The sequence below is a fragment of the Equus asinus genome, chromosome 9, assembly GCF_041296235.1.
Source record: "Equus asinus isolate D_3611 breed Donkey chromosome 9, EquAss-T2T_v2, whole genome shotgun sequence".
Taxonomy (NCBI): Eukaryota; Metazoa; Chordata; class Mammalia; order Perissodactyla; family Equidae; genus Equus; species Equus asinus.
Genome location: NC_091798.1, coordinates 53,916,985 through 53,937,228, shown reverse-complemented (window position 1 = coordinate 53,937,228; position 20,244 = coordinate 53,916,985). Strand labels below are relative to the sequence as shown.

At 38.4% G+C, this 20,244-nt stretch overlaps 1 protein-coding gene across 25 annotated transcripts in view; it reads left to right on the top strand.

The window, feature by feature from the left end:
• Positions 1-20,244, top strand: part of SNX24 (sorting nexin 24) — a 140,949-nt gene that overhangs the window by 62,742 nt on the left and 57,963 nt on the right. For 23 of the 25 annotated variants that reach the window (XR_011505885.1, XR_011505884.1, XR_011505882.1 and 20 more), the window contains one exon: positions 11,514-11,597. Coding sequence is in view for 21 of the 25 variants with exons in the window: in XM_070517522.1 (XP_070373623.1) it covers positions 11,514-11,597 (84 nt within the window). In the remaining 4 variants the exon portion in view is untranslated. Of the gene's footprint in view, positions 1-10,834; positions 11,048-11,513; positions 11,598-20,244 lie in introns of all 25 variants that reach the window. The other 2 variants (XM_070517508.1, XM_014859562.3) reach the window with 1 other exon arrangement.

The following is a 20,244-nucleotide window of genomic DNA, read 5'->3' as shown; positions in this document are numbered from 1 at the left end:
TCATGTTTAATCCTCCCCACAAAGCTTTTTGAAAGGTACCATTATAAGCTCCATGTTATAGGTGAGGAAACTGAGGTGTTTAAAGGTCAAATAACTTGGCCCAAATCGTGGAATGTTAGCGGACCTCAGAGGAGAGCAACAGAAGATGCAAGATTCAAACCCAGGCAGTTAGATTGAACAGCTAGAACTCTTAACCACTGTGATGTACTGTGGACCCAGTGGGTGAAATACCAGAACTAGTATTATAATTTATGCATACTGTGGGCTAAATCAGATTTTTATGGGTTGAAATCTATCTTTTATACTGACTCTATGGGAAAATTTGGGCTGTATTTTAAACTACCTCAACTGTGGATTTTGGGGACACAATCCATTCATTAATTGGGGGAATGCCTGTATTTCCTTAAATCCTTTATTCAACATTTTAGGGGGAACAATGACAAATTGTATTTTATCCAGAAGGTGGTGTGTAGTGCAAGACCTGAAAACTAGGTCCTCTGAAGGACAGCTTTGGGAGCTAGAGAAGTTTAATTTGGAAGAGGAAGGCTTTTCAAATGCAGCAAAGGCTTCTCATTGCTAAAATGGTAAATCTGTAAACCCTACTATGATCTAAAGAGCCCTAAATAAACTTCTTTTCCTCGGTGATCAGATCCAGTCTTCTGGCTTTATATTACATCAAACTCTGACGACTCCCAAATGTATATCTCTGCCTAGGACTTCTCCCTAATCTGAGGGATGTAATAGGTGTGATTAAGGTTAAGGATCTTGAGATTATCTTGGATTATCTGAGGTCGGAGAAATGTGACATCAGAAGGACTTGACCTGCTGTTGCTGGCTTTGAAGATGGAGAAATGAGGTCACGAGAAAAGGAACTCAGGTGGCCTTTAGAAGCTGGGAACTGCCCTCAGCTGACAGCCAGCAAGAAAACAGGACTTTAGTCCTACAACCATGAGGAAACAGGGGTCTGTTCTTCCCTAGAACCACCAGAAGGGAGCCCAGCCCTACCAACTCCTTGATTTTAGCCGAGTGAGACTTGAAGCAGAGAATAGCTGAGCCCACTGGACTAATGACCCATAGCACATGAGCAGAGGCAGATGCTCAATAAGTGTCTGTGAAAATACGTAAATCAATTTCGTAAGAACTTGATAGCTGTATTAAAAAAATGAATAATCATTTATTATATTTACTCCAGTATAACTTCAGAAGGCAGAAATTTGATTAATTTTTATTCTCATTATAAGAATGATATCTGCTCTGGTGAAAAATTTAGATTATAGAGGAAATTATAAATTATAATTCTACCACTCAGGCATCATTTTAACCGATTTCCTTTGTTGCCTTTCTATGCATATTGTATATAGTCAACTTATTTTTATTAATGAAGATACTGTGACTCTAAAATATTTAGATATTTGCTCAAGTTAGAAAGTAGTGCAGAAAAAACTTATCTATTTTCATTCTTTCAAAGCAGGTCATAAAAGAGAATAATAAAGCTCATAGAAGCATCTATCTTCCAGAATGCTTGTTTAACATAATATATGATTTATTGCCACAACACCTCAGTTAAGCAAGAAACCAGCAGTGTTCACGTTTTATAGAAAATCTAAGTCAAAGCTACATGATATTGCAACTAATGAAAAACTGTGTTAGCCAATCAACACGTATGACCTGCTGTATTCGAGTGCATTTTTCCCCTCACCCTGAATTGATAGATTGGTTTTGTGTCAGATAGATACAGCTTAAGAGGAAAAGAAAAATGAAGGCTTTTCATAATCAAATAATCAGTGAAGGAGCTGCAGCTAAAATTAGTCAGTACTACGGTTTAGACCGAAAACCTGTCATGCTGTAAATATCAGTAAACTCAAGAAAATCTTTTCTTTATAACCAGAGAGATTTAAAACTAAAACATTTAGCAAGGATTATGTCATTATTAGGTTGTCTGAAAGTAATACATGTACCTGGAAAAAATTCCAACACTACGTAAACATGTAAGGAAAAATAAAATGTGCCTTCCAGACCCAGAAATTAGTTGAAAAGTTAATTTAAGTATGACTCTAAATAACGTACCTGTATCGCTATTTTTTGACGTTGGAGTCTTAGAAAATCTCTATTGTTCCTCCACTTTGAAATGTGAATTTAGTTCACTCCACCCTTATATTTCCCTCCCCTCACACTCAGTTTTCACTATGTATGTGATTTTAATTTCATCAATAAAAAAGTCAACATTATAACTTTTTCTGTTACTTTGTTAACTTGAACTCTTTCTTCATCCACCAATTTTTAGCAGTATCTTTTGACTACAGTTACTAAGATGAAAACATTTGTACCTTGTTTACTTACTTTCACCCAATTCCTCCCCCATTCATCTATTTTCTGCTAGTTATGCCATTATTTTTTACACTGACAAGGTTTAAAATATTTACAAGCTGTTCTGTAAAAATAATTGTCTTCTATGCTGTATAGATTGATTCTAAAAACACAGCACAATAATTAATTGTTCCCAATATTATAATTATATGCATGTACATATATTTATTTTTTCACTATATAATCAAGTATTTGGAACTGTAGAGAAGGAAATGTAGTCTTATAAATTACTAAATCTGTACTGCTCAATGGAGAACATTTCAAGCATTATTTCAAACAGACTCTTTAAAACTAGGCCAAACTTTGTTACATTATTTTGCTTTATATTTGGACTTCTACATTGTATATGGCTTTGTTTGGTTGGTTTTCTTGGAATTTTTGAGCACTTTGTTTTTTAAGAAAAATGCAAATGCTTTGACACTATCATTAAAACCTTATTAATTATGAGCCAGCCCTGATGGTCTAGTGGTTAAAGTTTGGGACTCTCACTACTTTGGCAGCCTGGGTTCGTTTCCTGGTCGTGGAACCATACCACTCGTCTGTCTGTCAGTTGCCAAGCTGTGGCGGTAGCTCACATATAAAATAGAGGAAGATGGGCACAGATGTTAGCTCAGGGCCAATCTTCCTCAGCAGAAAGAGAGGAGGATTAGTGGCAGATGTTAGCTCAGGGCTAATCTTCCTCAAAAAAAAAAAAAAACAACCAAATTAGGATATACAACCACGCATTGGGACTTTGGGGAGAAAAAAAAGGAAGAGGAGGATTGGCAACAGATGTTAGCTCAGGGTGAATCCTTTCCTGCAAACCAAACCAAACCAAACAGAAAAACCTTACGGAACTACACACTTAAAGTGAGTAAATTTTGTTAAAACCTTCTCAATTATAGTTGGTATTAATCATACCTATTTCCTCTTTGAAGGCATTCTTCTTGGAACCCTCTGGCTTCTTATTCTAATTTGAATACTTTTTAGGTTGCAAAGCTGCCATTTTAGGATTTTCCCCCTATTCTATTTCTAGGTTAAGTGCAGTTTCTTGGCTTCTTTTTTGAATTCCTTTTTTTAAAAAAAATCTTCAAAGAAAATTTCCTGAATGTGCACATAATACACACGAGTTTTGCATCCGTGCATGCCTGAAAAGAGCACTTTCCCTTCTTGGTGAAAAATTGGCCTGCATATAGAATAATGGTTAAAGATCATTCACCATCAGACTTTGAAGGCATATGAAGCTAAAATTTTGAACCCGGTTTTCCATAGATTTGTATAGATTCTTTTGTTTCTCTATCTCCCAAGCTACTTCAACCACAAACCCTTTCTTTGTAGAGAAGAGAGTAACAGAGCACCCTGTGAGAAGGCAGGCGGGCTCCAAATGTCCATGAAACCACTGCATGCTTCCTGCTGGAGACGTCTTCAGCCCTTCCTGAGTGGCAGCATCTTTGTAATGTTGTCTTTTGTTGTATTCATTTACTCCTTCCCTGGGTCATAGTTTGGGATGATAACGGCAGCAGTGGCTGGCCGTTTATATTACTATTTTTGAGTTCTTAATTTTGATTCCTCTTTGCATCGGCAGTTCTACGTCTTTAGTAATTTTTTTCCAAAAGAATATGTGGGTTGTGTTCTGAGTTTGCCCACAACTGAGATTGCCTTTCTGTTGCCTTTACATGTGAATAATAATTGAGATGATTATAAAATAATATTCTGGTAAAACTCTGCAGACATTGCTCCACTTTTTCAGGAGAGGCATTTAGTGTGGCAGAGAAAAAGTTTGGGATCATCCTGATCTTTGTTCCTGCTTTCTTCCATCTGTATACTCTCAGTGCCTTTTTTTATTGTTGTGGTTTAAAAAAATATATTGTTTTCCTTGGGATCTGGTAAACCCTTTTGGTCTTTTCAGCTTAAGAAACCTAGGTTTTGCTTATCTTCGATTTTTGCTCTTGCTCTATTTTGTTTTTGTTTTTTGTTCTTTCATCAGGGATTTTTCTTATTTTGGGGGGTCCTTTTTGGTATCATGAATTTTCTTTGCAAAGAAGAATCATATTAAAAGAATATATACACAGGCACAAATTTAATCACACCCAACTCTTACACAGCTGTTCTATAGTGGTAGTTATTTAGAGAATTCTTCTCTTTCCTTAAGCAGTGGTTTATTTCAAGCCATATATCTTTTTCTTAAAAACATTTTGAGATTTCTGAAATTTAGATGTTTTCAAAGATATAAGAAAAAAGTTAGCAGCTTCTCCACAACCAAAAATAGTATAGTTAATAATCTTTCTTACTTTATCAATGTGATATCTTATAAGAAAGGAAGTATGATTTAAGGCTCAGAATAGGAACAAATAAAATTTTTTTTTTTTTTGACAAAGATCAGCCATGAGCTAACATCTGCTGCCAATCCCCCTCTTTTTGCTGAGGAAGACTGGCCCTGAGCTAACATCTGTGCCCATCTTCCTCTACTTTATATGTGTGATGCCTACCACAGCATGGCTTGCCAAGCGGTGCCATGTCCCCACGCAGGATCCAAACCTGTGAACCCCGGGCTGTCGAAGCAGAACCTGCGCACTTAACCACTGCGCCACTGGGCCGGCCCCACAAATAAAATTTTTACTCTAGTTTTATTGAACTGTAAATTTACTTAGTCATTGAATAGCATAATAATTTATAATTAGAGGGTTTCTTACCATTTTTCCCTCATAAAAAACTGTGTAATATGAATGATACCTATTGAGAGCCTGGACCCCAACAGGCACTCAATAAATTGCTGTTTTAGAGAGAGAGTTTTTTATAGTGTAATAACAACCTTTTTAATTTTATTGTATCTTTCTTGCTTATTCCTACTCAAGCAGGAGAATATATTGATTTCAAGCCTACAGTTAATATTTGGTGCATCTTGTTTTATTTGAATAAATATTAACATATATATAAGAAAAGTCATGTTTGAAGCTGATAGTTGTCCTTCATGTGTATTTTAGATTCTCAGCATAACAATTTAGTGACTCAAACTACTTGGACTTACAACTTTGTGTATAGAATCCCCATCTGTATTTGGGAGGCACTTAAGTTATTTATTAAACATTTTTAGCCTGTTATAAGAAAAATTTTTTTTCTTTTGCTTTGATTAGAAGTGAATAACTTTGTAAGTATAGGAGCTTCTGATGACAGACACCATTCAACCTGGAGTGGGTTAAGTCCTTCTTTAGCTTAAGTTTATTTTATTTGATAATATTTCTGAAAAATTGGGTGTAAACTCAAATATTGAAATATTTTATCATTGACTTCCAGTGTAATTTCAGAGATGTGATCGCAAAGGAAAATGGCTCTAAGGTGTAATCAAAACCACGCTTACAAATTGAAATCTTCTCTTTAAAGTAATGTTTATTTTTCTTTTCAATTTGAATTCTAAGGACTTAATGATGTTCCTAGGGCTGTGGCTGGAATTTAGTCCCATGAACAGTATAATTTGCGTTTTTAAGGGAAACCTAAATGGGAGCTTAATATGTTTATTTAATTACATGAAGCTTCCCTTGGTTTATACGGAGAGATTTCTAAAAATCTCTGAGGGCAAGGATGTCTCTAAGAGTAGGGGGCTAGACAGGTAGGTTAGGGCTCTATGCAATTTTGTACGAGATAGTTAGAATGGAAACTTAAGTCACTATACACACTGGTCAAAATATACCCAATTAATTCTCATTTCACTCATCAGAAATCTACATGTATATATATATTTTTTCACTATATATATATATAGAAAGAGAGAGTGCAAGCTAGTACAGTAACATTATGTTCCTTAGGGTCCTAATTAAAGTATGATAACAGTCGTACATAGGCATACTATGTAGCCGTTAACAAATGAGGTATGTCAGAATGTGCGGATAAAGATGCCCGATATGTTTTAAATAAATACAATAAAAAATAAAAGTAGTAGAAAAAAGAAAGTAGTAGAACTGTGTGATATGGCTCCAGTTGTGTAAGAAAATAAAATAACTTCCATATGCATGTGTACATACAAGCGTACATTTATATAGACAATTTTTGAAAGGATATTTAAGATACCTCTTGAGTTAGCAAGGACTTACACAAGTCTCTTATGTAAGAAACTTATACTTCTAAGTTTATATCTTTTGGAATTTTTGAAATTTTTTTTCCATAAGTACATATAATTTTTATAGCAAAAACCACATGAGCTAAGATTTGGAACCACAATGTGAGGAGATTGAGGGGGTGGTGTGGACGCAGATCCTAACAAGAGGAGGTCACGTAGAAAAGTATCCTGCTCTGCAGAGGTGTATGCTTTTTATATAGATCAGTGTTCTGGTTCGATTGAGAGGAGCACAGGCTCCAAACAGTTGGAGGTAATGACTTCCCGCCACCACCGTCCCGCTTCCTGCCAAGTGTCCCATGTTCCTGCAAAGCGCCCTCCAGAGGTTAGAACCTTGGGAGGGAGGTGGGATGGAGGGTATTGTCCTCCCTCCGGGATGTTTGTGGAGTTTCTCTCACACCCAAGTGTTTTATTTCCCCCAAGGAATAGGACTATATAGAGGAGTCTGTTCACTGGGAGTCAGTATTTTGCAGTGGTTAAAAAGGCAGATTCAGGAACCAGATCTCTGGGTTCTGCATGCAGCGCTACCATAGGCAGGTTACTTAATCCATGTCTCAGTTTCCATACCTGTAAAATGAGGATAATAGTACCTACCTCATATGAGGTTGTTGTGAGAATTAAATGAGTGATTATTATGAGTAAAGAGCTTGGAGCAGTGCCTGCACATGCTAAGTGCTATACAAGTCTTTGTTGTTATTGTTGTTGTTATTACTGTTCTTATCATTTGACTGGCAAGAATTACCTGAATACTTTAAAAATAATGATTAAAAATTTAACTGACCTTAGCACATTTTATTTTATACATGGTACTTTACATAGAACATATTTCTATTAAGTTTAAAACGTAAGTATATATGCATTGAATCACTCTTATAAGCTTGGTTATTTATAGAAATATTTGAGAAACTTAATTTTTCTTCCTCTTCTATGAAATGTTTCTTTTTTTCTCTGCCTTCTTTTTAGATTTTCTCCTTCTTACTGGTGTTAACAATTTAATTATTGTGTGCCTTGGATTTATGGTTGTTGTTTTTTCCCCCATGTTTCTTGTGCTTGGGTCCATTATTCTTCTTGGATCTGTGGGTTTATAGCTTCCATCAAATTGGGAAAAATTTTGATCATTCAAATACATTTGTCTTTCTCCCCAACCCCTGCCCCCCATCTCTCCACTATGGGAAGAAGACTCCCTTTATGCATAATTATACATTTATTTTTATAGGAACTCCAATTATACATAGGTTTTGCTGTTTAAAGTTGTCCCATAGTTCACCGATGCTCTGTTTGTTTATTTTTTAGTTTTTTCCCTTTCTCTCTTTAATTTTGGACAGTTTCTATTGCAGTCCAAAGTTCTTTAGGTTCATTTATCTTTTCTTCTGCAATGTCTAATCAGCTACTAATCCCACTTTTTTTTTTTAATCATAGACATTGTTGATTTCATCAACAGGACCCAGACCTGTTGTCATCTTCTTTTTTATATCTTCCATGCCTCCACTTAACATAGTCAGCATTTCTTCTGGATTCTTGAACATAAGAAAGTCCCTTATAATAATGATTTTAATGCTTTGTCTACTGATTTTATTGTCTGTGTCATTTCTGAATCAATGTCTATTGATTTGTTTTTCTTCTCATTATTGGTTGAATTTTCCTGTTTCTTTTTGATTGAATGGCAGACTTTACAAATTTTGACTTGTTGGGTGCTGGATATTTTTATGTTCCTAAAAATATTCTTGAGCATTGTTTTGACATGTATTTAAGTTACTTGGAAAAAGTTTGCTCTCTTCAGGTCTTGCTTTTAAGCTTTGTTACACTAAACTAAAAGAGCTTTTAGTCTTCAGCTAGTTTTGTCCCACTACTGAGGCAAGACCCTCCTGAGTACTCTAACTAATGCCTCATGAATAATAAGGTTTTCTACCTTGGCTTTTGGGAACAGGCACTATGCCTAGTTGTCCGTGAGCTCTGAGCACTGTTCTCTCTAATCTTTTTCTGTCCTCAGGTAGTTTCCCCAGTTGCATATGCTCATGGGGGTTCAGCTGGATGCTGGAAGGGGAGCTCTGGCGGGTTGCAGGAGTTCTTTCTACGTGTAGCTCACTCATCTTTGATACCCTGCCCTGAGAACTCAAACCACCTTGGCTTCCCTGCACTCCCACCTCCCTCTCCCTAATTCAGGGGACCCCAGGGCTCTGCCTGAGATAGTCACAGGGCTCACCTTGTTTGCTTCCCATCTCTCACAGTCCTTCATTTCCTCATGTTCAATGTCTTGAGAGCCGTTTTTTCCGCATACTTTTTTCTAGGTTTTTAGTTGTTTCAAGTGGGAGGGGAATCTGCTCCCTGTTATTCCATCTTGGCAGAAGTGGAAATCACCCTGCCCTAGGCTTTAACTTAAAAGTTTTTTTTTAAAAAACAGGAATAAAAACAAATAGTTCTTATCCACCCACTCCCAGTCCAAAATTCCAGAGGCAGCCACATTCAGCTCTTGTCAGGGATTTTGTATGTCTCCCCACCTCTCTGCTCAGGGAGGCCTTCTCGGACCACTCTGTCTAAAACAGCACCTTTGTCCGGCTCTGTCTCCTTACCTTGCTGCATCGTTCTTCACAGCGCCTCTTATTTCTTGATCTCCCCATATTTGTTCATATGTGTATAGTTGGCCTTCCTCTCTAGATAGGATGTACACTTCGTGAAGGCTGGGCTCTTGTCTGTTCACTGTTGAATCCCCAGAGCCTAGAACAACTCCTGGGCACATTGTCGTCCCTCAGTAAATACCTGTTAAATAAATGACTGGATTCCAGAAACTGTGCTGTGTGCTTTCTCTGCATCATCCTGTGCTGCCCCCACCTTAGAGGCAGGTGACAGCTACTGGGAGTTTGCTAGGAGGGCACAACAGGAACAGGGTTTTCCAGGTGGCAGGGACAACACGTATCAGAACCTCTTTAAAAAAAAATGTATGGTATGGAATTCAGGAAAATAGGATTCATTAAATTGACCCCATTTCTTGCTTCACATTGTCATGGAAATTCTGATAAATCAACTTCCCTTCCAAGACCTTTTGCCAGAATTTAAGACAATAAAGTTTTAATATTAAGTATATTATGCATCTTTTAAATGGCAATATGGTAAAAATATTAGAATTAAAATCTGTCACACTTTCCTGTGTGTGTGTGTGTGTGTGTGTGTGTACCCCCCACCCCCGCGCCCTGAATTTAGTGATTGTGAAAAGTAACTATGGAACTTGGTAATGGAACCATCTGGTCGATAGAAGAGATGACATTCCATGAGGCAGCTGCTGTGTAGTGTCTTATCCTTGGCCTTCAAGACATGGCACCTTCAGAGGTGACCTAGTAGGTTGAGCCTTACCCAGTCCTCAACTTTCTCCTTCCTCTATGGATTCTGTAGTAAACATGCCAATTAAATTAGTGGTGGTTTTTGTGATGAAGCCTCAAGTAACTGGACTCAGAAAATAAGTTCCTTTATTTCATGCAGCTCAGCAGATGGAAACTACTTTTCGTTGCTCCCACATTGTCCTGATTTAAATCTGGGACCTGACACTAAAATAAAAAGGGCCTCTGTATCCTATTAACGAAACCCCCAGTTGAAGCTGTACTTCTTTTGTTTCTGTTTCTCAGAGTGTTTTCCTCATTCTTTTCCTGGCAGTCTTTGAAGAAGAAGAATTTTCTTTAGTGACTTAGTAAACAGAATTTTTTTCTAAAAGGATAATGTACTTATATGTGGAAGTTTGAAACACATGCATGTGTTTTTAGAAGAACATATTTTCACTAATTCACCAAAAAAAGTACTTTTTAGGGGGATTTCTTGAAAAACCAAATGTTAGTATAAAATATTGATTAAATTGGTAAAAATTTACCACTTTTTTAATAAAAGCAGGTTTTTTAAACTGTCATGCAACAGAAGATTTTTGTTTCTGATTTAGAGAGGCCAGAAAATACAAATGCATTTTATGTTTGACGACATAATTTGTGGCTTCCCAAAAGGGTCATATTTACGTATAAGGCTGAAATGTAGAGCCACAGGGATCTATTTTCATAAAGAACATGTCTCATATGCCAATTCTAAGTAGTTCTTTTTAGAGTTAAAGTAAGCATGTTCTAACACCCATTAGTGTCGTGACCTTGACTTGAGTTTAATTTTGTTTTTTTTTTTTTCGGAAGGACAATTGAAAGAGGAGATTAGGCTCACTAAGTAGTTAAACAATATTCTTTCCTCTTGGTGTTGACAAACTCGCTCAGCAAAACAGGAGTCAAAGACAAACTCTTGAAAATAACAAAGCACGTTCTCTTCATCTCCTGCCAAGCGTCCTTCCTCCACCCCACCTTAACATTGTGTTTTCATGAGCATTTCACAATATTTCTCATCCCTTGTTCCCAGTTTTGACCCACTGACCTAAGAATCAAGAAAATGTCATGTTAGTGCCTACTAATTAGCACACCCAGAGAGCCTTTTCATCTGGCCTTTCAACCTTCTGGAGGTGGGAGCACAAGCTGTCACTCGGATCATGCAGGGAAAATGAACCTCGACCACATTTGCCCTGTTTTGCAAACAGCAGAATAAGCCCAGCTGAGACGAGAGATGAATATGCAGGTTAGGAGGAAATTAACCTAAAATGCACTACTGTTTGCATGATTGTCTTATAGATGACACAGCACTGCTGTCATTGAAATACCCATAATGGAACGCTGCGGGCCTGCGATTTTTACAAGATTGTCACTGTCGTGTCAGGCTTTTATTTCAGTATCATCATATGCGTTTGGTGAAATAATCTTAAGGGAGGACCATTTTCTGATTAAAAAGTTCTGGAGCATTTTAACGCCTCTAAGTTTCCACTGTTTTTAGACACGTTGCAGGGATAATGCAGTTTGTTAGTGAGCATTTGGCTCGAGTGCTCATTAATCAGAGCTGTTGGGCCAGGGTCTCCTGAGCCTTCTGGGTTTTGGGGGATCAGCTACTGTAATTAAAGGGATGAAATATATCATGGTCACAAACTTACCACATCAGACAATTGAGGATTTTGAACGGGTGAAATTAATCTTTTTAATTTTTTCCTTAGGTGTTTAAGATAGAAGTGCTAATGAACGGAAGAAAACATTTTGTTGAAAAAAGGTACAGCGAATTTCATGCCTTGCACAAAAAGGTAACTTTTTTTTTCCTTTTATCTGTATGGCAGATGGTATAACATTAAGACTACTTTCTGTGGTTCCTAACAGCATTAATAGTTCTTGGAATGGTATGATTTCTCTTACCATGAAGTAAATTTCCTTTTAAAATAAATTATTCAGTCCTTTAAAGGTGGCCTTCCTGAGTAGATGGGTTTTTCCTTATGATCTTTTGTATAAGTAGATGTGAGACAGTAAGCTGTTTGCAGTGTACTGTGCTGGGTATTATAGGTTCAGAAAGAATAAGACCCAGACCCTATTTTATCCATAAAATATACTTAATGTGCTTTCCAAAAAGGGGAAATGAAAAGCAAAGGATCATTTTATAGGAAGAAGTTTATTAAAATCAACTTATACTTGTCCCTGGAAAAGATAACACATATGTCACATGTATTCAAGCGCTGTTTGGGGAACATGTAAAAGAGGCTCATGGCCTTCATTTGAATGTAAAGGCCACTCTACAAGACTGGTGTCTCAGTCCTCAGATCCATTTCATTTAAAGTCTTAGATAAAAGAAACGAATGCAAAAGGAATAGCTGAGTTTTTGGCTAAATGGTTGGTAGAGAATAGAGGAGTGAATACTTTTTTATTTTCTACCAAAATGTAATGTTTCGCAGGTTATAAATTATTATTGGGGTGCTGAAATTACCTTAATAACTTGAAATACCTTATGAGATTGCCCAGAAAAATCATCATGTATGAGTTAGTGCAATTTTATCGTTTTTTCTTTCATATATACATATTCATATGTGTACACACACACACACATACACGATGCATGCCATAATTCAATTTTCTTCACTTTTGTTACTTTGTTAATTAAGAAGTTAGATGGGAAGATACTAAGAATGTTAAGAAAGCGTCTATTCTTTTAATTTCATTAGAGAGCTCAGATTTTCTGTGAAATGTCAGTATATAAATGATGTGATAGTGTGCTTGCTCTGTATTAAAAGTTCTTTAGCATTTTTAAAAATTAAATTTTCCCACTTTTTTTTTGTCAGGAGAATAGAGTATTGAATAAAAGCTTTAACAGGATATTACTGAGAAATTAGTGAGACTTGCCCTCTGTTTTCTTTTAAAGAGGAGCTCTAAGTTATCTGTACACTTTTCTGTTAGGATGGCAAGGGATAATTTGCATTTAATCCTCCTATTAAAATTTTATTACATCCAAGTTAACGTCCAAAAGGAACAACACAGGTGAGCACAGCTTTAGGCCGGGTGTTGCCAGGCGACATCACAGAAGCATCAACTCTGGGACCTCAAAGAGAATCACACCTGGAGTCTGGGTTCACTTCTTTCTCAAGCAATTCTATTTGTGCTTCTTGTTTCTCAAGAAAACCCATTCTAGAGAGATTTCTGCTGGGTAACTCATGAAATAAGTCCTTACGGTGAGATTAAAACCAGCACTCCACCCCTGCCCAGCCTCTGATGCCCAGAGTCGACCAGGCAGACTGTCACACGCACACCTCCTTCCTCATCTCCCAGCTCAGCACCTAGCTCTCCATGACCCCGACACAGCCCAGCTGTCCCCGCCAGATACTAGGGGACCAAGTCCACGCAGGCACAGCTGGGTGACTGCCAATTAGGCCCGCCCAGCAAGAAGCTGCCCATGCTTCTCAGGAGTGCAGCATCGTTCCCCGGTTCTCTTGTCCAAGACGATTTATTTTCTTCTGCAGAAGAGGACCCTCCCCAGAGATTAGACACAGTTCTTAGATATTCACGGCCAGAAAAAATGCCCAGATTTTGTAGGACTTTTCTCTCACTTTCTGCAGTTCTGTTTAATAATTTTTGCTATTCTTATATCATCAGGCCTACTAGAGAGAGTGGAAATTCTCCATCTCTCAATTTTGCATGTTTTTAGCAGCCTTGTTAAAACAGCCTTACAGGGACAGAGAGAAAAAAATCGCTTTGAAGGGCAGAGTTTTAGTTGGGAGACATATCTAATCTTGTGTATTATAGAGCAGAAAGGAGCTGCTAGAAGTCTGCTTTACTTGCCCCATTGTAATTGTAGTAGATTTGGCAAAAAGTTAACTCTAAAAGACAATTAAGTACAAATAATAGTGGAGTGTTAAATAAGCATAACCTGTAATCTTAACTGTAAAATTATATGTTAAGAAGGATTGCAATGGGCAAAAATAAATTAATCAGAACACATAAGCTTTACTGATTCCTGCTGCCACATTGTACAACTTTATCCTTTTATTAGAATTTGGTTTCTGAATTTCCATATTTGAATTTTTTTTCTTTTGAGGAAGATTAGCCCTGAGCTAACATCCATGCCCACCTTCCTCTACTTTATATTTGGGATGCCTACCACAGCATGGCTGTGCACCTGGGATCCTAACTGGCCAACCCCAGGCCACCGAAGCAGAATGTATGAACTTAACCGCTGTGCCACCGGGCCGGCCCCTCCATATTTGAATTTTTTTATGCGCTTTGAATGTTACATTTTTACATAAAATATTTTCCCTTTAACTTCAGTTAAATCTATTCTCATTTAATTTTCTTGAAATATTCAACTATCTCTCTGGGGGATGGAATTTGCTCTGTTGCCTGTGACCTGATTTTTCTTGACTTTGCATTGTATTTCTCACTTGCTGAAAGTGTTTAGCCAATGTCTCCAGGTTAATTCTAAAATAGTACATGAGCTATTAACAAGTACTTTTCACTTTGAGAATAACAGATGCATTGCTCTTCTCCAGGTACCACAAACACACCAAACTGCCTCCTGGCTTATCATCAGGCTAATTCTGAGGCAGAAACTAAAAACATTACCCATTTGACAGTTCATCTGGTTGTCTGAATAAAGTTCTTAATGATTATTACTTCTCCTAAACTTTTATAATTATTGATACTAAAGTATGAAACCAATATCCTAATTGTTTATACTTTTCTTAGGATTTCTGTCTATTATTTGGAAAAGTTTAGGAGTTTTTTTTTTTTTTCTATATGCATTATTTTCCTTGCCTCAAGTAGCTTTTAGATTATAGACCTAAATCTTGCAGAAAGTTTGGGGGCAGGGGAAATAACCCGTTATTACCCATACATATTTCTACTATCCTAATACAATGGCTGTTTTCCTTCTTTTCTTTTCTTGCATTTTTTAATAAAACAAATGCTGCTGTGCTAACCATGTTCCCACATGGTGGTAACTGTGGTGTGGAAGTTAAGCGTGCAAGCTGTGGAAGCAGAATGTTCCTGAGCCTGCCTGCACCTCTTCCCAGCCTTTCAGGCCTTGGAGCAAGTTACTTGGCCTTTCTGTGCCTCAGGTTCCCCATTTTTAGTGTGGGAATAATAACTAACTTCATAGAATTGTTTTACGGATGAAGTGAAATCGTGTGCATCACATGGTAACCTTCCAATAATTGATAGCCTTCATTACATATAATTTTTTTCCCATATTTAAGACTGTTTCTTTAAGATAGATTACAAAAGGAAGCATTCTCTGTCAAAGAGAATGGAGATTTTTACAGCTCCTGATAAGTATTGCCAAATTACTTTTTTTTCAAAGTGGTTATAGCAGATTATATTGCAACCAGCAAGTAAGAAGTTATCATAGCATCTCATCAGCTTTGAATATTACCTCCAAAATGATATTTGTTTATTTAGCAAGCAATATTTGTTGCTTTGTTGCTGTTTTAATTGGTCTTTCTTAAGTTTGTTTATGATTGTGGTCCCTCTTTTTGGAGTTCTATTTGTGTGCTTTCCCATTTATCTGCTGGGGTCTCAGTTGCTCTTGCTCATTAGTTAGTGTGGCCTATTAATAAAATATTAGCCATTTGCTGAAAGTATTTTTTTCACCAAGGACCTTTTTATTTTGGCTATGATATTTATTTTAATTTATAAACATTTTAGGGGGCTGGCCCTGTGCACGCTCTGCTTCAGCAGCCTGGGTTCACAGATCCGGATCCCAAGCACAGACCTACACTTCTCAGATATATAGACTATATCTCAAATATATTGAATCAGAATGTTTGTGATGGAGCCCAGTAATCTGCATGGTATACCAGCATCCCAGGTGATCTTAATGCCTGTAGAAGTTTGAGAATTCCTATTGTGTGGTTATATTTTTTAAAGGTGTATCTCACAGCACAACCTTCTCCACCCTCCCCCCGTCACACGCCCTGAAGCCACAGGGTTCGACACCTTGGAGGTCTCCTTTCTCTTACCTTCCATATCCAGTGTCACCACGTCCTGTTGATTCATTCTTCCAAATTTCTATAATATGCACCATTCAATTTTTCATTTTCTCTTCCTACCATCCCAGTCCAGAGTCTTACTACTTTGTGTAAGTAATGCTTTAACTGTTTCTGATCCTTGTCTTATTCATCCTCTGCCAAAGATCAGTTTTCCTAAAGCACTATTTTCTTCTTTATTCTTTTGCTCAGATACATTGAAATGAGTCTATATTGTCTACTAAATCATGGCCGTTACTCTCAAGACCAATAATCTTAAACCCTATGTTAGTTTCCTATTACTGCTGTAACAAATCACCACAAACTTACTGGCTTAAAACAACACACATTTATTATCTTAAATGTGTTGGCAAGGCTGTGTTCCTTCTGGAGTGCTCTGGGAGAGAATCACTTTCCTTGTCTTTTCCAGCTTCTAGAGGCGGCCCACATTCCTTGGCTCATGGCCTTCTTCCATCTTCAAAGCCAGCAGTAACATCACTCCAACTTCTTCCATCATGACATCCCCTGTCTCTAACTTTGACACTTCTGCCTCCCTCTTGCAATTATATTGGGCCTGGCTGCATAATCCAGAATAACCTTCTCATCTCAAGATGCTTGATTTAATCTACCTTCAAAGCGCCTTTTGCTATGTTTGGTGGTACATTCAGAGGTCCTGAGGACTAGGACATGCGCATCTTTGGAGGGATCATTATTCTGCTTACCACAAACCCCTTTACTGGCCGACTTTATTTCTCACTGTTCCTCCTAAGAAAAGTCAAGCCAGTCTCCCCGCTTCACCTCAGTATATGAAAATCGCTGCCTCTCTGTCTTTGTCGTGCCAGATGTCCTTTGCTCTAAGTTCTGATCCATTCAAACCAAACTAAAACATTTCAAGTTCTTCTTCCATGTGAATTTCTTTTATTCTCTAATCTCTTTATTCTTAGAACTCCTGTTCCATTTAAAGTACAGATTTCTACTTAAAAACATCTAAGAGAGAATTAAACTATAGTTATCCCTAAGTTTTATCTAACTAGAAGATATATATAAATATACATATGTTTTTTTAAGTAGGAACCATGCCCTATCTTTTGTATCTTCCTTACTGTCTGTATTGGGCACATATTAAGCATTAAATAAGTATTTGGCAAATGGGATATTTGGAGAACGTTATGTATATTTATGAATTACTGGAGGAATGTTTTGCTGAAAAGCACAGTTTCTATTGTGGGAGTTTAGTTCACTGTCGGGTTAACCCCGAGTTACCCCTGCACATCCTCTCTGCCAGTCCTAGGTGGGAAGAAGACACCCCCGCCACGCTGAAACCAAAGCACAGCCCACCCTGTTCTTCTCTGTTCACTGTTAACAGAATTTCCTTAAAAAAAAAAGTTATAGGGTGCCCTCCCTACAGCTTGGGCCCAGGCTGTCGTGACAGGGTGAGCCTTAAGCTTGTAGGTGCTTTCTCCATGCTCCAGTGACACTGCTCACGCCTCACTACAGCCAAGTAATGTACCACTTTAAATGGTGGTCCTTGACGACAGCTTCGCCTCCCCAGGCCCAAAACCGTGGGTGTGAAGAGAGAAGCCTTCCCCACCTGGCAAACTGCTAAGCAGCTTTTGCATACCTCCCCAGCTGTTTCCTGCCAGTTCCATCCCGTCCTTTTATTCACAAAGCCTTCAGGGAAGGATGGTGCTGGTTCCTTCGTAAATCAGCCATCCTCACTCTTGTTCTTGCCTGCCTTTGGCTTGAGTAAAATATTGCGTTCTCGTATTTAATTTAAAGAAGTACATATTTCAGAAGAACCAAAAAACTGCCATCTGGGGTTAAACAAGGCATACGGCACTGCGTGTGGTGTCTCAAAAGGGGACCCTGAGGATACAGAGGTGACAAAATGGAGTAAAAGATTGAATTTTAACCAAATGCTCTCCACTTCTTTCCTTAACTTTTTTTCTTTTTCATCTTTTTTCCATGTGCTTGGGGAAAGTATTTCTGCTCCTTTCTGTGGAAAATGGTAACTATAACCAGCGTATACGCATCAGGTCCGTATGGAATAAGTTCTGGGTAAACTCTTCTCACGGAGTAAAAAGGAAGCAGAGTGGTCCCGTCAGGCTTATGTTTGTGCTATCATGGAATCTGCTGGCCATCTGTGGGGATCAGAAAGGCCGTTTGGCTGGACGCAGCCTGGCCAGAACAGTTAATCATCAGACGAGTGGCGGAGGGGTATTTATCTTGTAAGCAGCTGAGCCCTACTAGAAACATATTGTCTCGGGTTTGTCTCTTCTCATCTAAAGCAATTCATTACTCACCTACAAACGCTGTCACAGGTCCCGCACAGCATGATCGCCTTCCTCAGTACTCCTGACATAAATAAAAAGGAAAAATGTTTGCCGTACTGTATCTTCGAGATTTAAAAAAAAAGAGAGAGACAGATAATGGAGTTGATTTTCTATTCTGAAATATAAGAACTGTTGTGATTCATTAGTTTTAATGGAAGTTTATTTATGTTTAAAGGGAAACTTAATAAGCTTATTACCACAGAATAATTTAGCATTTTTGTCTTGTTCTTCTTTGAAAGATACCTCAAATACACTCAAATAGTGTAGAGATGAGATATATATTTATTCTCTTACAGACCAACATAAATTCTTTTCTTCTCTCTCTAATTATCATTTCCCCCTTCAATATTGGATCAATCACGTCAATAAATGAATATGTTATAATATTTTTCATTTAACAAAATAAAACCCACCATGACCCTATGCTTCCCTCCCGTGTTCACCCCTTGCTCTCCATCTCTCTTAGTATCATTCTTTGAAAGAGGAGCTTCTACTTTCCCGCTTCCCACTTTCTTTACCCAGCATTTTTGATTTCCTAGTATGGCTCAGCACAGTCTGATCATCCCCCTTCTAGAAACACTTTCCTGACTGGTGCTGGTTCACCCCCTGCTCACGGCTTGCCCTGCTCCCTTCCCTGCCTCTCAGAGGTGGAGGTCTCAGACCTTGGCCATCGTATTAATTGTCTGTTGTAGTGTAACAGATCACCACAAACATAGCAGCTTAGAACAACACAAGTGTACTACCTCAGAGTCTCCGTGCGTCAGGATTCTGGGCACAGGTTTACGGGTTCTCTGCTCAGGGTCTCAGCAGGCTGAAATCGAGGTGTCGCTGAGGCTGTGATCTCATCCGAGGCTCGGGGTCCTCTTCCAGGCTCATTTAGGGAGAGTTCAGTTCCCTGCAGTCATCGGACTGAGGTCTCTTTCTTCTTGCTGACTGTTGGCCAGGGGTCGCTCTCAGCTCCTAGAGGCCACCCTCAAGTCCTAGCCATGTGGCCCTGTGGTAACATGGCAGCTTACTTCTTCAAAGCCAGCAGTCTGCTAGGACACGGTCTTGTAAAATGTAACCCAATCAAGGGAGTGGCTATCCCACCACGTTGGACGGGGAGGGATTATACAGGGCATGTACAGCATGGGAGGCAGGGATCTTAGGGGACGTTTTAGGATTCTGCCCATCATAGCCCTTTTTCTCTATCTGTGCCTGACTCCCAGTGTCATCTCATCTGGTTCCATGGCTCTAAACACCACTTAATGTATTCCAGCTCCCAGATTTATAGACTCATATCCAGCTGCCTATACATTTTCTCCACTTACTTGGTTGCCTGTTGGCCATCTCTGACTTAAAATCACCAAAACTGAACAATTGATTCCTTTATGTCAGGATTATCTTTTGTTGAATATAAGAGAAACTTGGCTAGGTTTCTGAAACAAGTAAGATATTAATTATTCTCACATTGCAAGAAAACTAAAGGCAGGCAGTCCAAGTTGATATAGCAGTTCCACAATATCCATGTCCCAAGCTCCTTTTGTCTTTCTGCTTTGCCATCTTTACCTTCGCATGTGACTTTCATCTTTCTGGTTACAACATAGCTGCTGTCCCTCCAGGCACTGCTTTTACATTTCTGGCAGGAAGAAGAGCCTATTTCCTTTTGTGAAGAAAACAGGAGCCCTACTCAGTAGTCTCATAATACAATTCATTAACAACTTTGTTACATGGGCATCCTAATGACAAGGGAACTTGGGAAATCAAGGTTTTTCACTCAGCATGTTGGCACTCTGACATTGGATTTTTTTTTTTTTCAAGGAGGGAGTTAATATTGGGTAGGCAGCTAGCAGGATCAGCTGTATCCCCTGCTTAGGTGGGATTAGATTTGGCTGCAAGTAACTTGGAAACCAAAATAATGGTGACATCAACAAATACAACTTTACTTCTCTCACATAAGTCTCTAGGGCTGGTGTGATCCTTTCATGATGTCAGGGACCCAGGCTCTTGTGCCTTTACCGTTCTCAACATGAGGCCTCTGCCTCATGGTCGAAGGCGACTGCTCCAGGTCTAAGCAACACGTGGGCAATTCAGCCAACAGGAAGGAAGAAAGATCAGAAGGAAACAGTCCTTCCCTT